This window comes from Mus caroli, unplaced genomic scaffold (assembly GCF_978045245.1).
Source record: "Mus caroli unplaced genomic scaffold, Mus_caroli_1 scaffold_8, whole genome shotgun sequence".
NCBI lineage: Eukaryota > Metazoa > Chordata > Mammalia > Rodentia > Muridae > Mus > Mus caroli.
Genome location: NW_028227263.1, coordinates 30,393,624 through 30,420,991, shown reverse-complemented (window position 1 = coordinate 30,420,991; position 27,368 = coordinate 30,393,624). Strand labels below are relative to the sequence as shown.

The 27,368-nt window shown below is 43.0% G+C and overlaps 1 protein-coding gene across 14 annotated transcripts in view; it reads right to left on the bottom strand.

Moving 5' to 3' along the window:
- Sox6 (SRY-box transcription factor 6) overlaps positions 1–27,368 on the bottom strand; it is a 592,637-nt gene that overhangs the window by 21,355 nt on the left and 543,914 nt on the right. For all 14 annotated transcript variants that reach the window (XM_085841377.1, XM_085841381.1, XM_085841379.1 and 11 more), the window contains one exon: positions 23,322–23,430. In XM_085841377.1, the coding sequence (XP_085697503.1) occupies positions 23,322–23,430 (109 nt within the window). The remainder of the gene's footprint in view (positions 1–23,321; positions 23,431–27,368) is intronic.

Sequence of the window (27,368 nt, the reverse complement as noted above, 5' to 3'; positions counted from 1 at the left end):
AGGGGACACTTTACCTTCCCACAGACTGACAGAAGTCATGGTCAGATTTTAGAAATGTAGTCCAGAGAGACATCACAAATATTCTACTGATACTGATTCTTTCAGATGCGTGGCCAGTTCTCCCTCCCCTCTGTCTCTCTTCTTTGTTCCCACCCTGTCCGGGATGTTACACAGCCTCAGCTTCTTCATCTCTTCAGGAGCTCTGTGATAGTCTGCATCTTGCAAGGGACATAACGTAGGTCAGCTTCTCCCTTCACCAAAGTCTTCCCTTGTCCTCCCCAGCGTGTGCACCACCTACACCCAGCCCCAGGGAGGTTTAGGGCTCCAAGGATGAATCCAGATCAGAAACTGAAACACAGTGCGTACTACAAAATGCAAAGTGAGAAAGAGAGGAGTGATACTTGAGAATATGTGTCCATGTCCCCTTCCTTCTCCCTTTCCGCCTCTATCCTTCTTGTCCCTTCCTTTCTCTCCCAGAAGGAATGAGCTGAAAATGGAGGGGACATCTTAAACTGAGAATAATATTAGGAAGAACCAGGCTTTCAGAAGAAGAGACTTATCCAAGGAGTCCAAAGCTTAAAATCATGAATTGGACCTGATATCTGATCAGATATTAACTGCAGCTGTAACTTTTAATATGGGACAAATATGCTGTGACCAAGCCCCATTATAAACCACTGGACCCATGTGTTTGTCTGACTTCCTCCTCCTCTCATATCCTTTCCCTCCTGTCTTCCATGTTTGAGGTACATCACTATATAGATGACATCTTGGATGTCACTCTCTTTCTTAACTAGACACTCAACAGGAAGCTGACAACAAGCTTGCACTGCACATGAAAACCAGCCCTTCCCTCTGGACTCACTACTGCTAATGTCCTAGAAGGGGAAGCCCCTCCCCAGACTGTACAATGCCCAGGTTCATGTTTACATTAATAGTGGAAACAGTGCTGAACTGTGCACTACACATGCTCCACCAGGGTATACAGAGGGGTTTGTATTTGCACGTTTTGCAGTGTCCATGCTGTACACAGCTTCTATGAAGTGATCTTGAGTTCACCATACAGAAAGATGCTTTCCAATAAAGACTTCTTGAGCTGAATCTTTTGATAGAAAACATCTCTCGGTATCGCTCTCCTCTTATTCTAAGATGGAGACCCATCTATCACCTGTGCTTTAGCTTCTAGGTTTGAACTAAGTGGGGAAAGAATCCCACAGAGATCTGAGAGGTAGAGAAGTTTTAGAGAATGTTACTAAACCTCCCTAAGACTTTGTTTATGAAACAAGAGGATCAGGCGACTGTTGTAGCACTAGAAATACATACGCTGTACATGCATGCATAAACTCAGAAACCTTCAGAAAATCCCATTAAAATAAAAATTACATGTTTTTAAACCCTCCTTTAAAAGATAAAAATGTTTTACAAAACACTATAAATTATTTTCAAAAGATATTCTATTAATCTATATTTCAGAAACCCAAAATTGACTTTCTGCTTTAAGTAACTTTTAAAATCTTTATATCAAGTATGCCATGGCCTATTCATTTTTTAAAATATCATTAAGTGCACAAAGATAAGTATATACTTTTTTGTTTTTGTTTTTTTAAAGAATTATTTATTTATTTAATGAATATGAGCACACTGTAGCTGTCTTCAGACACACTAGAAGAGGGCATCTGATCCTATTATAGATGGTTGTGAGCTACCATGTGGTTGCTGGGAATTGAACTCAGGACCTCTGGAAGAGCAGTCAGTGCTCTTAACCACTGAGATAAGATAAGTATATTCTTAAATAACCAATTCTTATATCAGAATCTAGCACCAAATTCTAGCATGCAATCACTCAGAGTTTCATGAGCGACTAGATTGGGAAGTCAAGGAAGTCCCGTAGAGAGTGTGTAGGCTCACAGCAGTCTGTCCAGGGACCACACCTTTCCTGCTGACCTGAGAGTCTTTACCCACCAGCACAGGCAGTCCCAAGAACAGCTACTGTAGGCCAAGAGGACAGCAGGACAGGGCCAGGAATCTGAAGCCCTGTTTGCTGGGACCTCCTGCTCTCTACAGTGTCCCTGCAACAGGGAGCTTAGGTTAGTTAATTCATTCTTTCTCCAAAGAAGGTTGTGTAAATAAAAACTTTCAGGTAAACAAAAGAATCTGTAGGGAGAGGATTGAAGCTGCCAAGACAAAGATTTCCTTAGGAAGCTGTGAAGTGAGTGATTTAGAGAAGACAGAAAACTGAGTTTTTCCAGGTGGGTTGTTAAGAGGCTCATTTCACCAGCACAGCCCATGGCAATGGTCCTGAACTAATCCTACAGAGGGGCCCTTCCTGGGCAAGTCCCAGGGGCTGTCTGGGTGAGTGAGTGTGCAAGGAGGCTTTGTGCTTATACAAAGATTTCTCTAGAAATTCTGGAAAATTCTATACTGTGCTTGGTAGTCACTGCAATGCATTAATTCAGCAAAGTCTCACGACAAATTTTCAGTGCACAGAAAGCCCCAAGGTAGAGCCCACAAAGGTAAGCAGCACTGGCACTAGAAGTTTTAAGGGGTTTGGTTAACACACAGTTAAAATTATATGCCAATGCTAATGAAGGTGATTTCAGAACACTGCAAAAGGGAAGAGATGCTATCAGCATCCTTGGGGTACACAGAGGTGCATCATAGGGAGGTTTCAGAGACAAGGTGCCACTTTCAACTTAAAGATGAGTAAGATTTGGTGAGTGTGGTGTGAAAGTGTTCCAGGGAGTCGGTGTGAACAAAGACATAGACTCACAAGTGGAGCACAGTGAGATGCTCTCAATGGGTTTATAGAGAAGGAAGGGAAGTCCTAACAGATGAAATTAGAAAAATAAACAGAGCTGGATTGCTAAACACCTTGAATGCCGACATCAGAAGCCTGTAAGGTATTTAAGCTGAGAAGAACAAATGTATCCTAGAGGAGATCAAAGCAGAAACTAAATGAGCAAATACCACCAGTTTCAGTGATTAACTGTGAAGTCACATAAGGAACAGAGAGAGAGAGGTGGCTAAATACTTTCTGAAGGGCCTTCCCACTTTATTTTGTCAGAATGAGTGAGAAAGACTGGAGTACAAAACAAATCTCCACTGCCATCTAGTAGTACCAGACTGCTTTTATCAGACCAAACCCCAAAAAGATGAACACTTGAAACTCTGGGCAGCAGTCTGAAAACAGTGAAGAGCTAGGAAAGTCAAGCAGAAACTGTAGACTTTGTCTTAAAAGGAAGGGAAATTTGTGTAATGGAGCCCGGTTGTTGCAGACTTTCCACAAGGCAATGCTTCCCAGTGTGCACCTACGGAGTACCTGGGATGCAACCAGAAAGCCTCCCTGTGCTGGTTATGACGTCAGAAGACAGGCTGCCTTCCAGCCCTGAAGCCTGACTTAGTTCCACAGGCAAAAGGGAAGATCTGTCAGCTTCTCAGCATATGGATGGTAAAGAAAAGGATGAGGGGCAGCACCAGCGCCTTAGCTCAGGATGCTGAGAGTGAATAGAACGAGGTTGCTAAGGCAGCAACACTTCTAGTGTCAGAACAACCATGGTTTCTGACACCCTCAGAAACACCAACTAGAAACACAGTCAATGCACCAACAGCACAGCGAAGGGAGGCTCTTAGCACAGGGGAGGCAGGGATGAAGAACAAAGTGGAAATTCAGACCATGTTTTTAAAACTCACATTATATAACCTAAGCCCATCACATTCAGAGTCATGTTAGATAAAGATGAGTTAAATAAGTCAACTTCAATTCAGAGATTTTTTTTCAGAATGAAAACTTATGAAATAGAAGAGTAATACAATAAAGATGCTTTTTACAAAGCAAAGACTTAGTAATTTGAAAAATAAATCAATAAAATTGGCATACCTATTTCAGTCTAATCAACAAACAGAAAACAACCAACAACATCAATACTTACACTGAAAGGGGGGAGTGAGTCCTATTCACATTACAAAGACAATAACGAGATTTCTCAATGACTGAAGTTGAATCAATCTGACAACTTAGATGAAATGAACAAACTCCTTAAAAGACAGTCACTAAAATGTACTTTATAAGTAGAAAGCATGAATTCTTTGATAACTGAGGAAGAAATTTTAATTCATATGCCAGATACCTTCCCTGCAAATCTATTCCAATTTTTTCTAGTGGGATAGATTCACAAAGAAATTTCCATCAGTAAGAGAATGATTATGGTAAAAGAACTTCTGGGGGAATCACCATCCCCAACCTCAAGCTGTACTACAGAGCAATCATGATAAAAACTGCATGGTATTGGTACAGTAACAGGCAGGTAGATCAATGGAATAGAATTGAAGATACAGAAATGAACCCACACACCTATGGTCACTTGATCTTTGACAAAGGAGCTAAAACCGTCCAGTGGAAAAAAGAAAGCATTTTCAACAAATGGTGATGGCTCAACAGGAAGTTAGCATGTAGAAGAATGCAAATCGACCCATTCTTATCTCCTGTACAAAGCTCAAGTCCAAGTGGATCAAGGATCTCCACATAAAACCAGATACACTGAAACTAATAGAAAAGAAAATGGGGAAGAACCTCGAGCACGTGGGCACAGGGGAAATTTTCCTGAACAGAACACCAATAGCTTATGCTCTAAGATCAGGAATTGACAAATGAGACCTCACAAAATTGCAAAGCTTCTGTAAGGCAAAAGACACTGCCAATAAGACAAAATGACAACCAACAGATTGGGAAAAGATCTTTACCAACCCTATATCCAATAGCGGGCTAATATCCAATATATACAAAGAATCAAGAAGTGAGACTCCAGAGAACCAAATAACCCTATTAGAAAATGGGGGTACCAGGGATCCATCCCATAATCAGCCTCCAAACGCAGTCACCATTGCATATGCCAGCAAGATTTTGCTAAAAGGACCCTGATATAGCTGTCTCTTGTGAGGCGATGCCAGTGCCTGGCAAACACAGAAGTGGATGCTCACAGTCAGCTATTCAATGGAACACAGGGCTCCCAATGGAGGAGCTAGAGAAAGTACCCAAGGACCTAAAGGGGCCTGCAACCCTATAGGTGGAACAACAGTACCCCCAGAGCTTGTGTCTCTAGCTGCATATGTAGCAGAAAATGGCCTAGTCAGCCATCATTGGGAAGAGAGGCCCCTTGGTATTACAAACTTTATATGCACCAGTACAGGGGAATGCCAGGGCCAAGAAGTGGGAGTGGGTGGGTGGGGGAGTGCGGGGGTGGGGGAAGTTATGGGGGACTTTTGGGATAGCATTTGAAATGTAAATGAAGAAAATACCTAATAAAAAAAGAAAGAAATTGGTGTACAGAGCTAAACAAAGAATTCTCAGCTGAGGAATACCAAATGGCTGAGAAACACCTAAAGAAATGTTCAACATCCTTAGACATCAGGGAAATGCAAATCAAAACAACCCTGAGATTCCACCTTACACCAGTCAGAATGGCTAAGAGCAAAAACTCAGGTGACAGCAGATGCTGGCGAGGATGTGGAGAAAGAGGAACACTCCTCCATTGCTACCAGTCTGGCAGTTCCTCAGAAAATTGGACATAGTACTACTGGAGGACCCAGCCATACCACTCCTGGCATATACCCAGAAGATACTCCAACATGTAATAAGGACACATGCTCCACTATGTTCACAGCAGCCTTATTTATAATAGCCAGAAGCTGGAAAGAATCCAGATGTCCCTCAACAGAGGAATGGATACAGAAAATGTGGTACATTTACACAGTGGAATACTACTCAGCTACTAAAAACAATGAACGCATGAAATTCTTAGGCAACTGGATGGAACCAGAAAATATCATCCTGAGTGAGGTAACACAATCACAAAAGAAGACACATGGTATGTACTCAGTGGTAAGTGGACATTAGCCCAAAAGTTTGGAATACCCAAGATACAATTCACAAACCACATGAAGCTCAAGTAGAAGGAAGACCAAAGTGTGGATGCTTCAGTCCTTCTTAGAAGGAGGATGAAAATACCCATGGGAGGAGATACAGAGACAAAGTGTAGAGCAGAAACTGAAGGAAAGGGCATCCAGTGACTGTCCCTCCTGAGGATCTATTCCATGTACAGTCACCAAAGCCAGACACTATTGTGGATGCCAACAAGAGCTTTCTGACAGTAGCCTGATATAGCTGTCTCCTGAGAGGCTCTGCCAGTGCCTGACAAATACAGAAGTGGATGCTCACAGCCATCCATTGGACTGAGCACAGGGTCCCCAATGGAGGAGCTAGGGAAAGGACCCAAGGAGCTGAAGGGGTTTGAAGCCCCATAGGAGGAACAACAATATGAACCAAGCAGTAACCCCAGAGCTCCTAGGGAGTAAACCACCAACCAAAGAGTATAAAGGAGGGACTCGTGGCTCCAGCCGCATATGTAGCAGAGGATGGCCTTGTGGGACATCAATGAGAGGAGAGGCCCTTGGTCCTGTGAAGGATTGATACCCCAGTGTAGGGGGATGCCAGGACAGGGAAGCAGGAGTGGGTGGGTTAGTTAAGGGGGGGGGGGGGACAGGGGGGAGAGAGTTTTCAGAGGGAAAATGAAGAAAGGGAATAAAATTTGAAATGTAAATAAAGAAAATAATAAAAAAAGAAAAAGAAAAAAGAGGATGATGATGACTACAACCACAATCACAGAACAGAGAAGAAGCATGCTTGCCGATAAACAAGTCAATTGGCTTTGAGTTGAGTTTTAAACTCAGGAAGGTAAGATTAGTTTAAAACTTAAACCTTAAACAATATACTGCCCTTGTTATAATAGAATAAAGTGGGAAATATGATCTATACAGACTCAGAAACCGGCACTGACAAAAGCAAAACTCTTTCATGATAAAGAGACTCGAGAAGACAGAGCAACAGAGAGTGTTCTTATTCTGTTCAATACATTAGGAAATTTATAGCTAAGATCCCACTGAACAGCCTCTGTTTTCTATCATTAGTCAACATGCAATGGAAGCACACAGATACAGCACATGCTACTATCTGTTCATAGGTAGTAGCATTTTTGCAAAGAAAAATATAAAGTATCTACAAAGTCAATGACTTGAATAAGTGAAAAATTTCAGTATTGTGATATTAACTAACACAGAAATCAAACATATATCTATGCATTGGCAGTAAACAATCAAAATCATTAGAAAAAGTTTTGAATCAGGTCTAGTGACAAATGCCTTTAATTCCAGAATAAAGGACATAGGTGGATCTGTGTGAGTTTGAGAATAACTTGCTCTACACAGTAAGTTCCAGGCTAGCTATAGTTACACAGTGAGACCCTGAAGCAAACAAACACACTTTTATGTGAATAATGATATCAGACAATAAACTACTAAATTTAACCAGAGTGTGTCCAAGACATCTACATGGAAAGCACTGTGCATACTTTTAGAAACCCTACGGAAATCAGAATGCACCATGTCTATGAAACATAAAGTCAACTGTTAACTCATTGGTTCTTCCCGAATTTACTTATTCCTCAAAGGAACTGACATGGGATTTCTCAATTCATATAAAAAGTAGAGCAGAAGCAATGCAGGCTTGAAAAAACTAGAAGACCTGACAGTCTTTCTACAACTAGGTCTAAGCCCGGGAATAAATACCCTGAAAAGAGTGACCTTTGACCTCTCATCCCACACTCAACAATTAATTTGAGATGAGTTATGACTGGAAATCGAAAGTAAGATCATAACACTCCATACAAAATAAATAGCAATATTTTAAAGTGACTCTGGAGTTTTGAGAGTCGTGAGATGGCATATACAGCTCTCAGCTCATAAGAAAAAGAACAAATTGAGCTGCATCAAAAGAAAAGGGCCGTTCATCAGGAGTCATTGCTGAAAATGGGCCAGCTATGGGTGAATGCCTGGAACCCTAACACTCACAGGCGGCTGTGGAAGGAGGCTGTGGAAGGAAAGCCAGGCCTGAAGAAACTACACAATATGCTCCATGTCAGCCCAAGCAACGGAGTGAGACACTGTCTCAGAACACACAAAATACACAAATAAACACCCAAGTGTAAGAGCAGGCTGGGGCAATGAGTCAGTGCATTCATTTGGTAAGACTTTCAGTCTAGAAGAGATAAATAACAGCTACAGAAACAACAAAGCTAGAAGACTCATAGCTTGCTCTCTCTCTCTCTCTCTCTCTCTCTCTCTCTCTCACACACACACACACACACACACACACACACACACAGCAGACACCCTGACCAGCCCCTCACCTCATTCCTTCCCTGTCACCTGCACCCTCTGACTCTGAGGCAAAACCAACCTTTCATGCCTTAAAAACAAATGGGTAAAAGTAAACATGTAATTTTTAAAAGGGGAGAAGACAGACAGTTTATAGAAGAAGATATAGCCAATGAAGGCAGGAAAAACTATTCTGCATAATTAATTACAAGAAAAGTACAAATTAAAACCACAATGGGATCCCATTTCACATTTGTTACAATGGCGTAGAAATGAAGTGTTGGCAAGCATGGGGCCAACTAGCAGAAATGGGAAACAGTAAATAATTTCCTGGCAGTTTATCCTATAATACAGCAGTTTCACTCCAAGTGCCTCTCTAAAATAAATGAAAATTTCTGTCTAAAAATAGATGGATATAAGAATATCATAGAAGTCCTAGAAATAATAGACAAAACTTGAAATAGTTGGAAAATGGATAAAGTATGCATACTACAGGATACTCCCCAAAGAAAAATGCTTTAAAATCTGCTTAATTAAAAATAAAAGCAATAAAATTTTAAACTGAAAAGCCAACCAACTTACAAAACGACTTTTTCTGAACATTTTCCTCAGGAGCCCTGAGGAATGTGTGGTGTTCTCAGGTCATGATTAATTCAAAGATGTTGTTGGTCAAAAAAAGAAAAGAAAAAGAAAGAAAGAGAGAAGGGGGGAGGGGAGGGGAGGGGGGAGGAGAGGAGAGGACAGGAGAGGACAGGAGAGGAGAGGAGAGGAGAGGAGAGGAGAGGACAGGAGAGGACAGGAGAGGACAGGAGAGGAGAGGAGAGGACAGGAGAGGACAGGAGAGGACAGGAGAGGACAGGAGAGGAGAGGAGAGGAGAGGAGAGGACAGGAGAGGACAGGAGAGGAGAGGAGAGGAGAGGAGAGGAGAGGAGAGGAGAGGAGAGGAGAGGAGAGGACAGGACAGGAGAGGACAGGAGAGGACAGGAGAGGAGAGGAGAGGAGAGGAGAGGAGAGGAGAGGACAGGAGAGGAGAGGAGAGGACAGGAGAGGAGAGGAGAGGACAGGAGAGGAGAGGAGAGGACAGGAGAGGACAGGAGAGGACAGGAGAGGACAGGAGAGGACAGGAGAGGAGAGGAGAGGACAGGAGAGGAGAGGAGAGGACAGGAGAGGAGAGGAGAGGACAGGAGAGGACAGGAGAGGACAGGAGAGGACAGGAGAGGAGAGGAGAGGACAGGAGAGGACAGGAGAGGAGAGGAGAGGACAGGAGAGGACAGGAGAGGAGAGGAGAGGAGAGGAGAGGAGAGGAGAGGACAGGAGAGGACAGGAGAGGACAGGAGAGGACAGGAGAGGACAGGAGAGGAGAGGAGAGGACAGGAGAGGACAGGAGAGGACAGGAGAGGACAGGAGAGGAGAGGAGAGGAGAGGACAGGAGAGGACAGGAGAGGACAGGAGAGGAGAGGAGAGGACAGGAGAGGACAGGAGAGGACAGGAGAGGAGAGGAGAGGAGAGGACAGGAGAGGACAGGAGAGGAGAGGAGAGGACAGGAGAGGACAGGAGAGGACAGGAGAGGAGAGGAGAGGAGAGGACAGGAGAGGACAGGAGAGGACAGGAGAGGACAGGAGAGGACAGGAGAGGACAGGAGAGGACAGGAGAGGAGAGGAGAGGAGAGGACAGGAGAGGACAGGAGAGGAGAGGAGAGGAGAGGACAGGAGAGGAGAGGAGAGGACAGGAGAGGACAGGAGAGGAGAGGAGAGGAGAGGACAGGAGAGGAGAGGAGAGGAGAGGAGAGGAGAGGACAGGAGAGGACAGGAGAGGAGAGGAGAGGAGAGGACAGGAGAGGAGAGGAGAGGAGAGGAGAGGAGAGGAGAGGAGAGGACAGGAGAGGAGAGGAGAGGAGAGGAGAGGAGAGGAGAGGAGAGGAGAGGAGAGGAGAGGAGAGGACAGGAGAGGACAGGAGAGGACAGGAGAGGACAGGAGAGGAGAGGAGAGGAGAGGAGAGGAGAGGAGAGGAGAGGAGAGGACAGGAGAGGAGAGGAGAGGAGAGGAACAAAACAAAAATCAGGAAGGGGGAAAATTAGGAAGGGAGAAAAAGCTGTCATTGGTTGCTTTTGAGTAACTGGGCAGCACCTGCAGTAGGTGGCTCCAAGGACAGTGCACACTCACAGCATTTCAGACTGCTTTGCCATCACTAAAATGATTGTTCCTCTCTATGGGGCTTTACAATTACCTGACGCATGTGATAGTCTCTTATGTAGTTAGTAGGGATAATAAAAACAAGCACACTCGAAGTAAAAATGTAAATGAGAAAGAAATTCTGGGAGGGACATGGAATATCAGGAAAGAGGAGTTATAAATCACATTCAATTTGGTGCTCATCTCACCAAATCCAAATGGCTGTCTTAGAGATTCAGCTCACTATTGTTGACGGTTTTAGCTTTGTCCAATCAGGAGAGCCCTTTGGTAGCTTCTGTTCCTGCTTATGGTCAGAATGTTAACTTACTTTCATTACAAGAATGCTGATTAAAATTAAATTTTGATTTCTTCTTGTTTAAAACAAAGAAAAGAAAGTAAAAGGGGGAAAAGGAGCAGGCTGTCCTTATGGTTAACTTAGTAGGAAACCCATTCTGTGCACCAGAAAGCCTCCATCACCAGCGAAGCAACATGCTCCTCATGTCTGAGACATAGATGGCCAGGCCAGCGGGGCAGGCTTATCCCTGCCTCCTTTATAAACCATCAGCTAGATGTGTTCGTCTGTTTACTTTGGCAGTGTTGGAAACCGGCCCGCCTTGCACAGACTAGGCAATGTGCTTCACTGCTGAGCTCAAGGGCAGGCCCTAGCTGGGCAGATGAGCAACACTGGGGAACTGACTTGAGGAAGGCACATGTGGTGGATATATGATTGGCTCTTCTGAGCTAAAGATTGGTAAATAACTAAGAACCAACAGTGCAAAAGAGAAGGATGGGGTGCCTGTGTCATCTGCCTAAGGCGTTAATTCTTTACTTGCCAATGTAGGAAAGGTCAAAGATACAGATTCATATACCTGTTTTCATCCCAGGATTCTACAAGTCCACTATAACAAATACCCTGCATTTCCTTCATCTATAGACTCTGTTTAAACCAAAGAAACAGTAGATAAATCATAATGGTAGATGGGTAGTCATATGTAGCATACAAACAAATAAACATTTCACTGAATACTCTGGAAACAGTTAATTAGTTGCCATTCCAAAACGATCCTTTAGGAAGCAACTTAGCTTTTTAATAGACTAAGCCAGAGGTCATGTTTCAGGAAGCACACCAGATGTGCTATGTGATTGTGCTCCAAACAATATCTACAAGGTGCTTTTACTCAGTTCTCCTCACAATACCCTGAAATGGGTATGAGGGTAGACAGCCTTTGGACCAAGGCTTCCAGATTCTGTGAACACTCTCTGTGCTAACCAGTCTCTATCATACTATCAGGGAGCAGAGCCACACCTAGGGCTTGTGTCTGCCAACTCTCAGCCTAGCACAATTTCCCTAGGCCGAAGTTCTTAAGTCACCATGGGAGATTTGAGAAAATGGAATTTCAGAGCCACCATTCTCCAACTGGAATGTAAGTTTCTCCCTATAAGGATGCTCTTCCTTGCCCAGCTTAGCACATCCTAGAAGTCTGTTGCATGCTATGAAGTTCATGCCCTTTACTGTGGTCTGAAATGCTGCCCACCTTGGCACCCCCACACTGAAGATGCAAGCACACTTGCAGAAAGCATCGAGAACTGAAATGACAGCAGGGATTAGAAGGTGTTACACTAAGGCATCTCCTGATTTCAGGGTTATGAGAGCATTACTGTTCTGTTTTTCTATTAGAAACTGTCTTCTTTTTAAAAGATTAACAAGAAGAACCAAATGGGAATTCCCTAAGGTCAGCTCTGAGGAAACATAGACTCTAATTCAATAACTCTGCTACTGCCCTGGAAAAGGCTTTAGTATTGCAACATCCATATGGAGCCAATTGGACATTAATGGCTAATCAATCCCTCTGCTTTCTATTCTACTTAAAGTGTCACAAACCATGTTTAGATTAGCCCATTTCCTGCTAAGGATTGCTCAAGATGTCTTTTGTTCTTTTAGGCCCCGCCTGACAGAGGCAGCTTTAAACAAACACAGAGCAGAGTGGTGTAGGAGTTATAACGTGCCACAAGTGAGGACAAAGGGGCCATACTAAAGCCCTTTGTGGTATTTGTTAATGTTTCTCATCTGAGTTTGAAAAGGCTTAATGACTTTGTGGTGAGCTGGTGCATGTGGCCCGTGGTTTTACAAAATGAAGGGAATTCTCACCAGAGGCCCTGCAGTCTCCTGCTCTCGGTTTTGGTTTAATTTTTTTTTTAAATTCTCATTATATTTACTTTGTACAGATATCTGAACAGAGTCCTTCAGCTTGTTTCAGCTACAGATTCCCGCAGCAGCTGGGATGGCTTCTGAGTTCCTGTATTTTAATGATCTGAAAGTGGCACAAAGCACGGAATATTCCACTTAATCTGTATGAGAGATGTAGCTCGGGAGGGCTCATGTGCCGGTGTGCCCAGGTGAAAAGCAACGTTTAAGTCTGAACTGGAGACCACTGGGGATGAAATGAGACAATAACAGGTTTTGTCTTCTGAGGATGTCAGGGGAACCAGCCTGGCACGAGCAGAGGCCCATGGAGGTCCCAGAGGCTGCTGAAAGCTGGTAGACTAAATAATTCACGCGCTCAACAGCTCCTGGCTTCACCTAGCCCTTGTTCCTACCACAGACTCTATATGAAATGAAGCATAAACCAAGGCAAAGAAACACTTACAAACAAGACATTACTTGATCCATCTTCTCAAGTCTCTCTTTGCTGATTATCTCAGCCCCTCCAGGTCCCTGCCAGAGTACTTTAAAATCTAGCCTTCTGATTCAGATTCTTACTTTCCAGGTTTGAATGCTTTAACCTCCACAGAAATACCACTCTCTGATTTCAGGCAGAGTGGAACATCACACACTCACTTCTGACCAGGGCACTTCTCTATCTAAGCCCCTCCAATGTCCTGCCCCGTCCCTGTGCCTATAGATGAATCTAAACCTCCAGAGCAGCAGGCTAGCTTCTCTGTACAGCTCCAGCGCTGTCTCTTGTTGCCCTACTAGAAGCATTGGTTTTTGAACACTGTACTACCCCTGGTTCCTACACACTGTTTTCATGCTACAAATCCCAGTTCTCTACTTTCCTACAAAGGCACATCCATCTTGCAATCACTCCTTGAAGACAGATTAAAGGACTGTTACTCTTTTGGAAGACTGGCAGAACTCTGGGTTCCAGTAGGAGGTAGCCTACCTCTAACCTGACATTCAACCTCATTTGTTCACATCACCAGTTCCATGTGCCCACTTACTCCAAATGCAGTGAGTGCATGGTGTCCTAGCTATAGCTCACCCCAGGGTCCAGCAAAACCAGCTATACCAGAAATGCTGAAACACAGAGGGCACAGTGGAGAACAGAGCTATCTTCCACAGGAGGGATTTTAGAGACAAGTCTGTGTGTTTCCCTGGCATCTGAGAGTTCCTGCAATTAGACTCTAAGTAAGTCCCCCTTTGATTTCTTTGGTTTTTTTTTGTTTGTTTGTTTATTGGTTGGTTGGTTTTTTATTTTGTTTTTGTTTTTTTGAGACAGGGTTTTCTCTGTGTAGACCTGGCTGTCCTGGAACTCACTTTGCAGACCAGGCTGGCCTCAGACTCAGAAATCTGCCTGTCTCTGCCTCCCAAGTGCTGGGATTAAAGGCATGCACCACCACTGCCCAGCCCCCCTTTGATTTCTTATATACTGTTATGTGTCTTGTAAGAAGAGCTGTGACGGAAAAAAAAAAACCATATACCTACAATTGTTTGGGATCTGCACACTGTCATTTTGCTACTTTTGCTACTTCTATTGACTTGCCACACTGAGAAGTTCTTGTCTGCTATCTTGCCACTTCCAGGACAACCGTGGAGGATCTGAGCTTCTTGAGAGTATTAATTCTGAATGCTGTTGCCAGTGTTGTATGGTATGTGTAAAATATGTAAACTGATGCATGCACAAACTCATAAAACCACACAATGGGACCTTCCTTGAGTAGCAGAAAACTAGGGTAAAACATGCTCATAAGACCCGAGACCCTGTACTTAAGCTCGTACAACTCTTGATAGACACTTTTTGTTCCCCGGGAGAAAAGGAGAGGTCAGCTGGCTCCGGGGTCTCACAGTAAATGACAGAAGTGCACTGGCAGGTCCTATGCTACTGGCCCCACGATCACATTTGCTATCAACCTGGATGTCTCAAGTGGCGCCGTGAACTGTTTACGAACCTCTCTACTAAACTCCACAAACCCCTAGCAATGAACTTAATAGCCCTTCTCAATTCTGTGCTTCATTGTGTTTTGTTTGCTTTAGGGAGTCTTTCTCTTAGATACCAGAATGGGAGAATGATGTCCATGGGTCCAGGAAAAACTAACATTGCTTTCAAAGCTAGGGCATGTAAAGGATATGAAAAAGTGGTAGCTCAATGGATCAGAATAGTGATGTCAATTCATAAGATTTCATGCTCTGTTCTTAAGATGGTTAAAAATGAACTCACAAGTTGGTTGGGGTTGAGGGGCACAATTTATTCCTTAACAGAATAAAGCTAAGTTAAGCTAAGTAAAATGCAGTGAATCTGACCAAATGCACAAAATCTGAACAAAGCCATCCCTTATCTTCTGGCTCTGCAACACACAGCAGGTTCCTACATGTGAGCACTGGGCCAAGAGAGCCTTCTTCCTCTTTCTTCCTCTCTTCCTCTTCCTCTTTCTCTTTCTTCCTCTCTTTCTCTTTCTCCTCTTTCTCTTTCTCTTTCTCTTTCTCTTTCTCTTTCTCTTTCTCTTTCTCTTTCTCTTCTTTCTCTTCCTCTTTCTCTTTCTCTTTCTCTTTCTCTTTCTCTTTCTCTTTCTCTTTCTTTCTCTCTTTCTCTTTCTCTTCCTTTCTCTTCTTTTCCTCTTTTTTCTTTCTCCTTTTCTTATCTTTTTCTTCCCTTTTTTCTTTTTCTTTTCTCTTTTTTTTTGTCCTCCTTCTTTTCCTCCTCTTCCATCTTCTTATTCTTTGGAGATAGTATCTCAGGTCACCCAAGTTGACCTTAAACTCACTAAGTAGCTGGGGATAACCTTAAACAGCCAATCCTCATGCTTTCGCCTCTTAAGTCCGAGGATCACAGGTATGTACTTATGGGAAGAAAAACAGCCAATTAGGCTACAATGTCAGTTTCAAGTTCAATCCTGATCTTAAGCAGAGAAATTTCAAGAACATTCAGAATTGACTTCATACCTTGATTTCTACCAACCTAAGCTTGGGCTGAATGTTAAGTCTGCATATGGAAAGCCAAGTGGCTGTTGCTGCCAGGAGAGGGAAGTTTTGGGACCAGTACCTAGACAATAATAGCATGTCAAGAGTTAAATAGTCTGTGTATGTGTTACTTAGAGCTCTGTGAGCATGCTCACTCCAGTAGATAGGTTTACATGAAGTTGACAGGTCGATGGCTAGAGAAGCAGTCTGATTTGGAGTCTGGTTTTCAAGGTAGGAGTTATTAATCCTGGTCATTTGGTTGCTGTAGAGTTGGGGACCACTCTGTAATATAGCAATAGCACAGACAGACATATCTCCCTCGGTATAAGAACATTCTTTCTGAGGAGCAGTTTTGTGTGTGTGTGTGTGTGTGTGTGTCATACACACTATCACTGGACCTTTTCAGTACAGTCTCCAGAGAAACTAGCCACTGGGCAGGGCTCAGTACCTCACAGATGGATGGGCCTTTGGCTGGACTTTCAAGCCCTGACACTATATAAAGCAGGCTGAGTTCTTCTTATGCAGTGTTCGGGATGTAGCTACACAAAACCCTTGACATTTCACTCTCTTGCCCTGCCAGGCCTATCTATCATTTGAAGAGTTCAATGGAAATTGTTTTCTCCCAACATTAAAAGTTATTTGGGAGCTTTTAAGACACAGCAAATATATTTCTGTAAGAGAAGTTTATTTGCTTGTTTAAGAGCCCTGCACTTTATATATAGAGCTGATATAAGCTTCAGCACAGGAGCCTCTAAAACGGTTTATATCCACAGTAAAATACATTTTTGTGATACTCATACAACAGCCCAGAGCCAAGGGCTCTGTGAACTCTGTTGCTCTTCTAGCCTGTGTAGCTATTTCTCATATCTACCACGTCTCAGGCTTCCCCCACTTCCTAGCCTGGCTGCAGACACCTGCCTATTGGTTCTTCCAGGTTCTTCTGTCTAGAGTGTCTCAGGAGGGTCTCTGGGATGCCTGGATATGTTGCTACAGGAAGTGATAGAGGGCCAGATGCCTAACCCTGACACACAGCCTTGGGTAATAGTCCTTCTGATTTACTCTAGTCTTTTCTGCTTATGGATATAATTCTTCACCCTTTATTCCTGGTACATATTCTACCAGATTGATACCCTTCTAAGAAAAGACAAGCAAGCTCTGGAATATTTCTACTAAAAAACTCATTTATCTAAAAGATTATACTAGGCTGAGTTATAGCTTAGTGGTATATCCCTTGCCTAGCATGGGCAAGGGTCTGTGCTCAATCTTCACTACGGCAAAAACAGACCAACAGACCAATGACAAGACCACATGGTCCCTAATTGGTACTTGCTGCATTCTGGCTGCATTAAGGGCAAATGAGTCCAATTACAAGGCAGTATAATTAGAGAGTTAAAGAAAGCAACACTAGAAACTATCTAAATAAGACCACTACTTCTTAAACTGGGGCTCAACACCTACACAAGGCGATCTAGTCTAACATAGAAGTTGGGAGTAGGGTGGCAACAGCAAAAGGTCCCTGAACACACAGTGACCAAAACTTAATTCAAAATCAAGCACATGATGGATCAGCAATGTCTCTGGAATTGCCTACCTGTGCTGCACTGTGTGGCCTCACTGCAGCCTGCGCTCCAAACACAGGCTTGTCTGCCTGACCCTGTAACGGACACCACAGCTCTGGCAGCTCAGAGAGCTGCCTTCACACTTCTGCTCAGGTCTGAGATTACTGCATGCTGTGAATCACGCTGTTGTCAGTGAACTTACAGTTTTATGTTCGTATGGAAACATAATGGCTTTCTCATAGAAAACAAAGATTTTTATTATCTTCCTACCATCATCTGTCACTATGTGAGCATCAGACAGCGAGTCTCTGGGTTGTATTGCATTAGGATGTTTGGTTTTAAAATTTGCCACTTAAATGATGACTTGAGTTTCATACAAATCACTAAATTTTAGCTTGATTTAGGGCAATTTCCAATCATTTCTGAGATGGACCTAAACACACCTGTGCCATTTTGTACAATGTATATAGATAAAGGGGATTCTCAGCATTGATAATTATAAAATCCAAGTGTCAATCAACTCTGAAAAATGCTGAAGGTGCCTTAACTCCTGCAGCTGAAATTTTGCTTTGTTTTTAATAAATGGTAAAACTGTATTTATGCCAAAGAATTGTTTTAAGGTATATTTTATGATTTACTATAAATAAATGATTCATAGAGCTCTTTTATGCACCTATATGGGTATACAAAACACCCAAAGTTTTGTGAAATTCTCAGGTGACAGTAAAGTCTTGTGAACTTTCTCAGGTGACAGTGGGGCTTGAGGAAAGTTTAGAACCTGCTCTGCATCTACCTCCCGACTCACAGGTTAGGAAAAGTTGGGAGAGAACATTTCTTTCTAGAAGGAAACAATAGGGATGAGAGTCTTAGTTCTTGAAGTGGAGGGTGAAGGGGAGGGAGTGTGGCATCTAGCACAATCCTGTTTTACTTTTTCAGAGTCCAGAAATCAAACTGGACCCTTTGTGTAGAAGTTAAAAGAGAACTGAGACAAATGATAGCAAGCCTTTTAAGAACAAGTCAGTCTCTCATCACTCTCGAACATCTGAACAAGGTGAAGCCTCCATTTCCTGGGAACCAGAGAAGGGACAGCTCAGCTGAAACTGCAGAGCAGGTCCCCTTCTTTGTTCCAGATCTGAGGATCTGGTGTTGAAAGATAAATCATCAGCACTCCAGTGGGCTCGCATCAGTGACCTCACACTCCGAGGCACAAGTAGCCCTGGCATTTGAGCCACCTCAGGTTAGGCTAGTTTCTTCTGCTGCCTCCAATGACTCCTGGTTCACAGCAGCAAACTTCCTTCCCTGTGGGAGTTAAGGATCCAGAGAAGATAAGGGAAAGGACAAAGTGTCAGGGACTTCAGAGGATGGCCTAAGGGGAGGTGGGGCTGCCAAGGAAGGATTCCCATACTAACTGGCACACTTTGAAAGACAAGAAGGCAACCCCACAGTCTTCTAATTCATAAACAGTGAGCTTAAGCGGATGATAAATACAACTGACCTAAGATAAAAGACCCAGAGGCAACCAGAGGTGCCAAAAGAAAGAGGGGGGAGGGAGGAGAAGATGAGGATGGTGAGAAGTTGTTTTAAGAAAAGTAACTTTGTTGCAATCCAGTTCCCCACGTATGAAGCTGCAGAGAGTTCTGGGAGCCTTAGGCCTATGCAGGAGCCCCTGGGATGGAAGCATCCACTCCCATAAAGAATCCGGATGAGAGTCTAAAACACAGAGTAGCACACTGGTCTAATGCCAATTTCAAGTTTCAAAACTCAGCTAAAGATAATCGCCTTCAGAGCTTGTCCCCAAAGAACAGGCACACATTCCACTGCTCTTCACATGAGAGTGAGGGACAGATCCTTCCAAGGCTACACCATAGGAACTGAAGGTGAAAGTTTGAGCAAAGTAACATATTCTTATACAAAACACACTGCAAAGCAGTGTAAAACCACAGGTTTAAGAGGGAAACTGAGAGGGAGGGAGGAAGGGAAGGAGGGAGGAGCTAGACAGAAATAGAGGAGGGGAGGGAGGGGTAAGAGGGAGAGAATAGTCTCGGGAGAAGACACTCAGCGGTGGAAGGAAACAAATACTTCAGACGTTCTGTTCGAGTTAATAAGTAGTAAAGCACAAAGAACATGCAAGCTCACTTGAGCAAGTGGCAGAAATAAATCCTTGAAAGCACTGTTCTCTTATTTCTCTGAAAACAGAAACCTAAATGGAACCGACTGAACTTCGTGTGGATATATCCTTTTTCTTACCAGAAATAAACTCTGTGCTTTCCAAAGAACCTTACAACAAAGCATGGAAGTGGAAGAAACTTTGGAGACAATCAAATCCAACACGCCTCCTTTAAAAGACAAAGACACGTGTGCAGGGGCATCGGTCACCTGTTGCCAGTCAGTCGGTCATTGAGCAAAGGAGCTTTAATCCAAGCCCCCCAATAACCAAGCCAGGAACCTTTCTGCTGCACAATGTAACTTTGAAATCAGCAGGCCTGGGATAAGAAGGAACTCTGGCCTTCAAAGAGCCCAGAAAGGGGAAACACCACACAGAGTCTACAAACAGTCTGACAGCTGTTTGTCAGATTGTCATTTTTAATAAAAGGTCACAAAAACCAACTAACCAAACCCCCCCATTCTTATGTGTACTAAAGGAATGTAAAAATCTTGTGCAAACTCAATACAAGTTAAATCTTCATCGGCTTCTAAACATAACAGGGCCTTAACCAGGCTTCCCAAGTCCCCAGCGCCAGTGAAACCGTAGCTTTATAAATACCATGGCAAACAAGAAATGCTGTCTTGTCACATCCAAGCCAGATAACAGCTGGACTTTAAAAATAAAATTTTGAAGACATTTGCCTTTTATATTTCTAATTTCTGTTTGCCTTGCTTATGGTTTTGTCATTTGATTTTGATGAGTGGTTAATACACGGGCACAGCTGCCTTTTGGGGCGACCTTTTCCCCGTTGCCTCCATGCCCGTAGAGGGAAGCAGGCCTTTAAGCTGCTTCTAAGAAATGCCATCCTGTTCATGGCTGGCAGGCACAGTCCTGGGAAGTATGTCCAGGCAGGGCCTGTCTTCTGATTGACTTACTTTTGTACTTAAGATGCCTCACAGGAGGGATAAGACCTGCAAGAAGGGGACAGCCCTTTGAGATGGCGAGAAGAAACTTGGAGATGACTGTGCATGCACAGAAGGAGGTGATCTCCCAAGCTGGAGGCATAGCTCACCTTTCAGCTCAGCCTATTTAAAGAGTTTGCCCTCTGGGTATTTGGTAGGGGACCAAGAAATCTTACTCTGAAAGTCCTGTTCTCAGTGATGATAAGGTACCACTTGTATGCACAGATTTACCTTTGAATCTTGTATTTCCTCACTAGATCATAAGCCCTAGCTGCTGAAGGACATCACTGTCTTAACTTCCCATGACTTACCCAGGGTCTAGTTCAGGGGACTGGCACACCACAGGCACTCAAGCAATGTTGGCTGTTTATTTGTTTTGTTGAACCATGGGCTTAGTGGCTGTGTAAGTACACTTGGTTGTTGTTACCCTGACACTCCAGCCCTTGTCTAATCTTCATGCTAAGGGGAGTATGAAGCAGAGTAGAGAGAATTCTATGTGTACCTGCTAACTCTCCTGACTTTAATATGAACTGTAACTCCAGCAGGATTTGCAATCAGCGTAGGCTTGAACAGATGCCAGGAATGAAGCTGGAGTCAGCAGAAGGCTGCTGCCCATCTCAGAAGTCCTCACAAAGGCACTGCACCACTGTCCATATTAGTTCAGGTAACTCGACTCCATTCATGAACTCACAGTCCCCCAGAGGCACATGAGGTCTCAATGGCAACTCCGGGCAAGCTTCTGAAGGGAGGTTTTCACACGCTCCGTAAGCTCCTGGGCCACTACAGCCTGTCTACTGTTACACTCATCAGCATGCTGCTCTGTGTGATGGGGTAACATGAGAACTGATGTATGGCATGGCCAGCTATATTTAGGGGAAAGGAAATGGCCCATACTGAGGAAGGTCACAAGAAACTTGTTCAGAAAACTGAAGATATTCCAATTCTCCAACTATACAGAGGTATAGTCTGGAAGCCAGAACTTGAACCTTCCATCCAGTTTTAGTTCTATCATTACTGGCATTGAACCTATAGCAAGTTATTTAAAATTTTAAGCCTCAGTCTTTTAACCTATAAAATGGGAAAAATAATACTAGCTAGGTGTTATAAAATATAGATAGTATTTGGGAGGCTGAAGTAGGGAAATCATATAGTAACAATAATAATGATAATAATAATAATAACTTCCTCAAAGAGTATCTAACAATTATATGAGAAAAGGATGCGAAAATAACAGATCCTCTAGCATATAAAAAGAAAAAAAAAGTAACTAGGAAAATGTACTTGAATCTAGACAATGTGCATATTGAGTGGAATTTCCTCAACCCCTCTGTAGATTTTTCTTTGCTGTTAAGGTTTTTAATCTTTTTATAATGGCCAATAGTTCCATTCACACAATCACATCAAATTGATTAGCAGCATTACTGAGAGGCAACTCACTATAATTATAGCTAATACATAGTTAAGAAATCAAATGAAAGTGCTGGCCGAGCAAGGGTCAGATGACACCTCCGCAACTCCTGGTCCATAGCCAAATGGATAGTCAGAACCCCCGAGTGCTGGAAATGGTCTAGCTCACTTTAAAAAGCCAAAGGCTTAGGAACTCTATAGTAGGACTTCCTAGGGACACCGAGATGGGCCTGATCTAAAACACTTCTTTGCAGACTACCATGCCAACTTCCATGTCTGTGCTGGTCAGCCTGTTAACCATGCCAACCATTTGTCTGGCTAGACAGAAGCATCTCAGCCCTTGCCAGTGAAAGCCTGCTGTCTGTGTGCCTATGACAAAGTCAGTGTGCCCTTGATACACACTAGTCGTGGAGGAGAGCAGGTAGAGTCCTGGTCTTTAAGTCTTTTAATCCCTTACTTCCTGCTCGTCTTCCTTTTCCTCAGCCCCTTTCCTTCTCTTGTCCCTTTCCCTCCTCTGTGTTGCTTTCTCCCCTGTCTCCCTCTCTCTCATATAAGCACACAAGTTCATGTATATACCACTTAGAATTTATGTTGACACTATGCACCCAGGACCACCTTCAAGAATTTTTATCTCCAACTAACACAGAAACCATGCTTTCTGGAAGCTCAGAAGCCTTGCTCCTGTCTGACACCACCCATCTCAGTGTTCATACCCGGGCTTCCAAGCTGCCAGGGGAGGTCCAGTTCTGCTGTTGCTAAGAACTATCTTTGTGTGTTTTTAAAGGATCAGGGTCCTGGAAGAAACCCTGCCAGCACACGGGGAACTAGCTAGACATTTCCCTTCAAGCTAAAAAAAGGATGTTCACTAGGATCTGAGATGCATAAAGGATCCTGTTACTCTTAAGAGAGCAAATTAATCTTCCCTGACTGGCGGGATGGATTCTGCCAAAGAAACAGCTAACGGGAAAGCCGGTCCCCACTCTGTGATGACACAGTAAATAACCAGGCCACACTGCTGGCAAAGTGCTGACCTAACCTATAAATTGTACCCGGCCTTTGGGGAACGATTTTTGCTGACGGGTGCTGGGTGCATTTAAGACAAACAGGAAGCAACAAGGATGGGTATAGAGAGAGCTGCAGGTAGACATCCTGAGAGGGAGTCTGCTCTCTCTAACAGACAATGAACAGGCTTCAGCCGTGGCTAGTGCACAGGTCCGGAGCTAGGTCTTTCCTAAGCAGTCAGTTGGGGTCTGCTGAATCTGTCTGTTAGTCCCAAGTGTTTTGACTGTGCCTAGGAATTACTTGGTCTAGTTATTTTTTTTTTTTTTAAAGAGGTCTTCTTTACAAAGAAGACTTTTCAAAATTATGTTTCTTATTTTTCTTAACAAGAAGCCAGTGAAGTAGGTGATGATACACAGAGATCTGTTTAAGGAAATGTAGAAGGATTTTTCACTAAAACTTTAAAATAACATCTTGAGGTACTTGGATTGCTTGTGTTCAGTAATAGAGAATCCAGCAGTGTCTCAGAGCCCTCAACTATAATACACACTGAGGACCAACATTTCATTTTTGCCTAGAAAATCCAAATAGCGACATCCAAGAATGGTCATAAGAATCCCGTGCCTAACTCACTCACCTTCATAAGCGTACAGATCAGCAGAAACATAACCTAGGGAAAAGCCACTTACCTTCTGCGTCCTCTGGCCGAGTGAGATCGATGACACCCGGGCCCAGCTTTCCATCTTCACTTGACTTTCCTGTTAATTGGGGACCCAGGTTCTCAAAGCGGGTTCTTTCCTAGGAGAAAGGATAGCCAGAGACCTGTTTTAGTTTTGAGCTTCAATAGTTGCTTAATGGGCACAGTATGGCTTTAGAAACATCATGTCCGACCCATGCATGCTCTGAGATGGCTGACGGCTAAGCCTGTCACTGATGAACCAGGTGATCTAGGAGTCAAGAAGGCTGAACCTGGAAGGAAAGGGAAGTAGGTGATGATACACAGAGATCTGTTTAAGGAAATGTGGAAGGATTTTTCACTAAAACTTTAAAATAACATCTTGAGGTACTTGGATTGCTTGTGTTCAGTAATAGAGAATCCAGCAGTTTCTCAGAGCCCTCAACTATAATACACACTGAGGACCAACATGACAGAGAACATGCCAGAGCTGTTCTGCCTGTCCTGTCCCTTCTGTTGGATTTGCTTCTGGAATCTACAAGAAATACAATGGAGAGAGGGGCCAGATATGCAAAAACTTAAGAAAGTTCTTAGAACCTACTGCTAAGCTAAACGAAGAACCACCTTTCCATCTAGAGATCATGATTTTGATCAGTAAATCCTGATAAAGTACAAATTAGAACTATGTGGACCAGGATTTGAATATGTCAAAGTTGGTAGAGTGGACAGCGGCACTGTTCCTTTGCTTGGAGCAAGTGTTTCAACTGTAAATTCCTAGGAACTGAAGAGTGCACCTAGTAAAAAACAAAAAAAAAATCAAAACACACAAACAAAAACAAAAACACCCCCCCCAAAAAAAACCAGGAAGCAAAACCCCTGCTTCTTTAGGAGAGAACCCCAAAGGTGTTTGCTTGTTTACCAGTTCCTGTAAGAGCAGGAGTTTGGGGTAACAAAATGGAAGAAGCCCTGCCCCCCTCAGATCAGTGGCTGGGGCTCACTGGTCATCCTAAATGGAGTGGAATGATCTGTACAAACTGAGCACAACAACCCTATTCTCACCTCCTTCTCCATGCTTAGTCTCTAGACTCACACTTGGCTTTGTGTTATCCTTATGAATGAATGAAGCCTTGTTGTTCATTACTAGGAAACGATATTAAATGTCATGTCGGCTTGAATGTACAGACATGAATAGCAGCTTGCAGCTCAGGGAATGGTTTCTGCATGTTATACTAATGCATTATGCAGCAGTGGAGTGCTGATTGCTCTTCAGTCTATTGTTCAATGACCTAGTTCTGCATCGAGCATGTTCGGCATCTGATGGAAACATGCCGAGCGTTCTGTTCCGTAAGATGTTTAGAAACTTGGAAATATTCTGAAGGAGCAAACATACAATTACTTGATAGAGGATGTGCCTCATTTGTACAGCCTCACTGCGTTTGTGCTTTCTAATACGATTATTTTTGAATATCATTATATTTCTATAATTAATTCCCATCAGTCAAATTGTTGCAGTAAGTCTTCCAGTTCCCCTTCATCAGAGACTGCATTGAAATCTTCATTGGAAGAAAACACAGCATAAGCCCTGCTTTACTCTTGCAGTGTTTCTGGGAAAGCTTTGCAACAAAACACAATCACCTAGCTATCCTTTCTCTAAATGAGTAACACCAACCCACTAGTTTCAACAGCAGGGCGTGGGGAAACCTCTGAACTACAACAGGTATAAAAGACAGACTGAAAATCAAAACCAAAGGGAATATGGCTCCCCAGGACCTTCTCGAGTGAAAGCATGGCTGCAGGGGAACAAACTAAGCCAGATGCAGTGCACAGCATAGAGCCTCCACAGCTAAGTTGTGCCAGAGCCACACACATGGTCAGGGAAGGACAGCTGCTGACCACCAGTCTGCTTCTTCTATTTTTGAGTAGTACTTTGGATCCCTGATGATGCAAAGAGAGTCAAAGGGAAAAGCCCTGGAAAGCCACCTTCGACTTTTGTTTCTGCCACTGCTGGCATATTTGCATGTGAATGTCCCTGTGACAGAGCCCTCCCTTCTTCTCTGAAGAACAACCTTCCACTGTATTTTTGAGGCAGGTGGGGGTAAAGCAACTTTCTCTAAAACCCACCTATCAATATGCATATTCCAGGGATCTTTCTAGTCATTAATTCTCTTTGATTTTCCTAGAAAATATTCTCAGTTAAAAAAAAAGTTCCTGAAAGAGTATCAGTATTTTGACAGAGAAGAAGAAGAAGAGGGGAGATTACATGCCATGCTTTGTAAAAGCCCCAAGACAACAAAGCTTACATGATGATAATATCTTTTCTTTCCTAAAAGTGAAGTGTGCTTGCAATGCAGTAGTATCAGCTTGTTTTTAATCATAACAAAAAAAAACATCTAGGACGTCCGCAACACATTCACAGTGTCTTTGAAGTCAGACAATTTTTCTGACTTCATTGAAAAAAAATTCTTCTGCAAAGACACTTTCCCTGTAAAATATCAATATTTTGACAGACTGGAAGACAAGGAAGAGCATCCCATGAAATACTGGTTAAATAGGCAGAAAATAAATCCATGATAAAAGTGTTGGGGGCAGTGGGTTGCATTTTCAATTTGATAATATTAAGCACTGTGTTTGAGATTAAAGCAAGACCCTGCAAAGCCAAGCCCTTTCATATAAATTTCTATTCAGTCTCCCAGAAGATTTCCCTTCTTTTCTTCAAAGAATAGCTCAGAATATTTATTTGCCAGCACAGAACCCTAACACAGGAGGGCCCGACGTCTACCAGTTAGGTCTGTTCAGGTGAGCTAAGCATAGAGTTACCAGTACGTTGAACATGAGCCTCTTAAACACAGGACATAGATATAGGCATGGGAGAGTATGGAGATACTTCAGTGTAAGAAGCCATGTCTCTGGCTGTTAAACACCAATGGGCGTGTGCCTGCATGGAATATAGACAATGGAGTGTATGTCCTTACATGCTTACATGGCAAATAACCCATACCGACCCCTTGAACTAGCCCTCCCAATATACATAGCTTCCAAGTAGGACAATGTAGAGATAGGGTCAAAATTCCTCAGTGTAAGCTTAACCCCATGCCCCACTCTGAACTCTTCCTGGTCTTTATATTGATAATAGAACATATTCTCCATGCTGCCCATGAGCAGACACTCACGGATGCATTGTCAGTCCCAAACACGCAGGCAATGTGAAAGTTACTGGAAAAAAATTAAACATCAGCTCGGCTGTGTTGTAGGGACTGTTGGCTCTCTAAGTGCTTTGAAATTATGATGTATGAGGTAGATGTTACATATTAAATATAGATATTTAAATGATAAAGCCCCCGTTAGTGAGAGCTGATGAATGTAAAATGTTATAAGCCACAAGATGGTAGCATCCATCATATCCACGTGTTATCCGAGTCAATGATGAGGTGGCCTCAGTGCTGACAGACAGACTCTGATTATTAGCCCTTATTTCCAGAGTCACTGAACAAACCACTCAGCTCCTCTGGCATTATTTTTAACTTTGCATTAAATTAGCAACTTTTCCCTGCCTACCGTGACAAGATTGATCAGTTACATCTTGGCACCAGTGGAGAGAGAATGAGGTTGGTGGTAAATACAAGACCAGGGGTTTGTTCTAGTTTAGGCAAGGAAGTCAGCTTCCGGGCAACAAACGTGAGACTGTGATCTGGGGAAGGCACAGAGATGAAACAGTAAGCACACAATAATGGCTTTTCTTTGCACTTAGATAAAAGCTGAATTTTTGATGGGCACAGTATATTTTAATAAAATTTTATATACTGTGTTTTATACACTTATTGGCTATTCCATAATAATGTGTGTGCTCACAGTAAAATTGCTCTTAAATTTATGTGTGTTATTTATATGTTCCCACGTAACAATGCTTTTTGTTGTAAAAAATATTCTGTTTATTAATGTAACTTTACAACCACTGCATCCAAGATCCGTGGTAAATTAATGACATTTTTATTATTTTATAGTGTCATTAAATTTTTACTGATCACTCCATCAAACAGAGGCAGTAAAGGCCATAATGTAA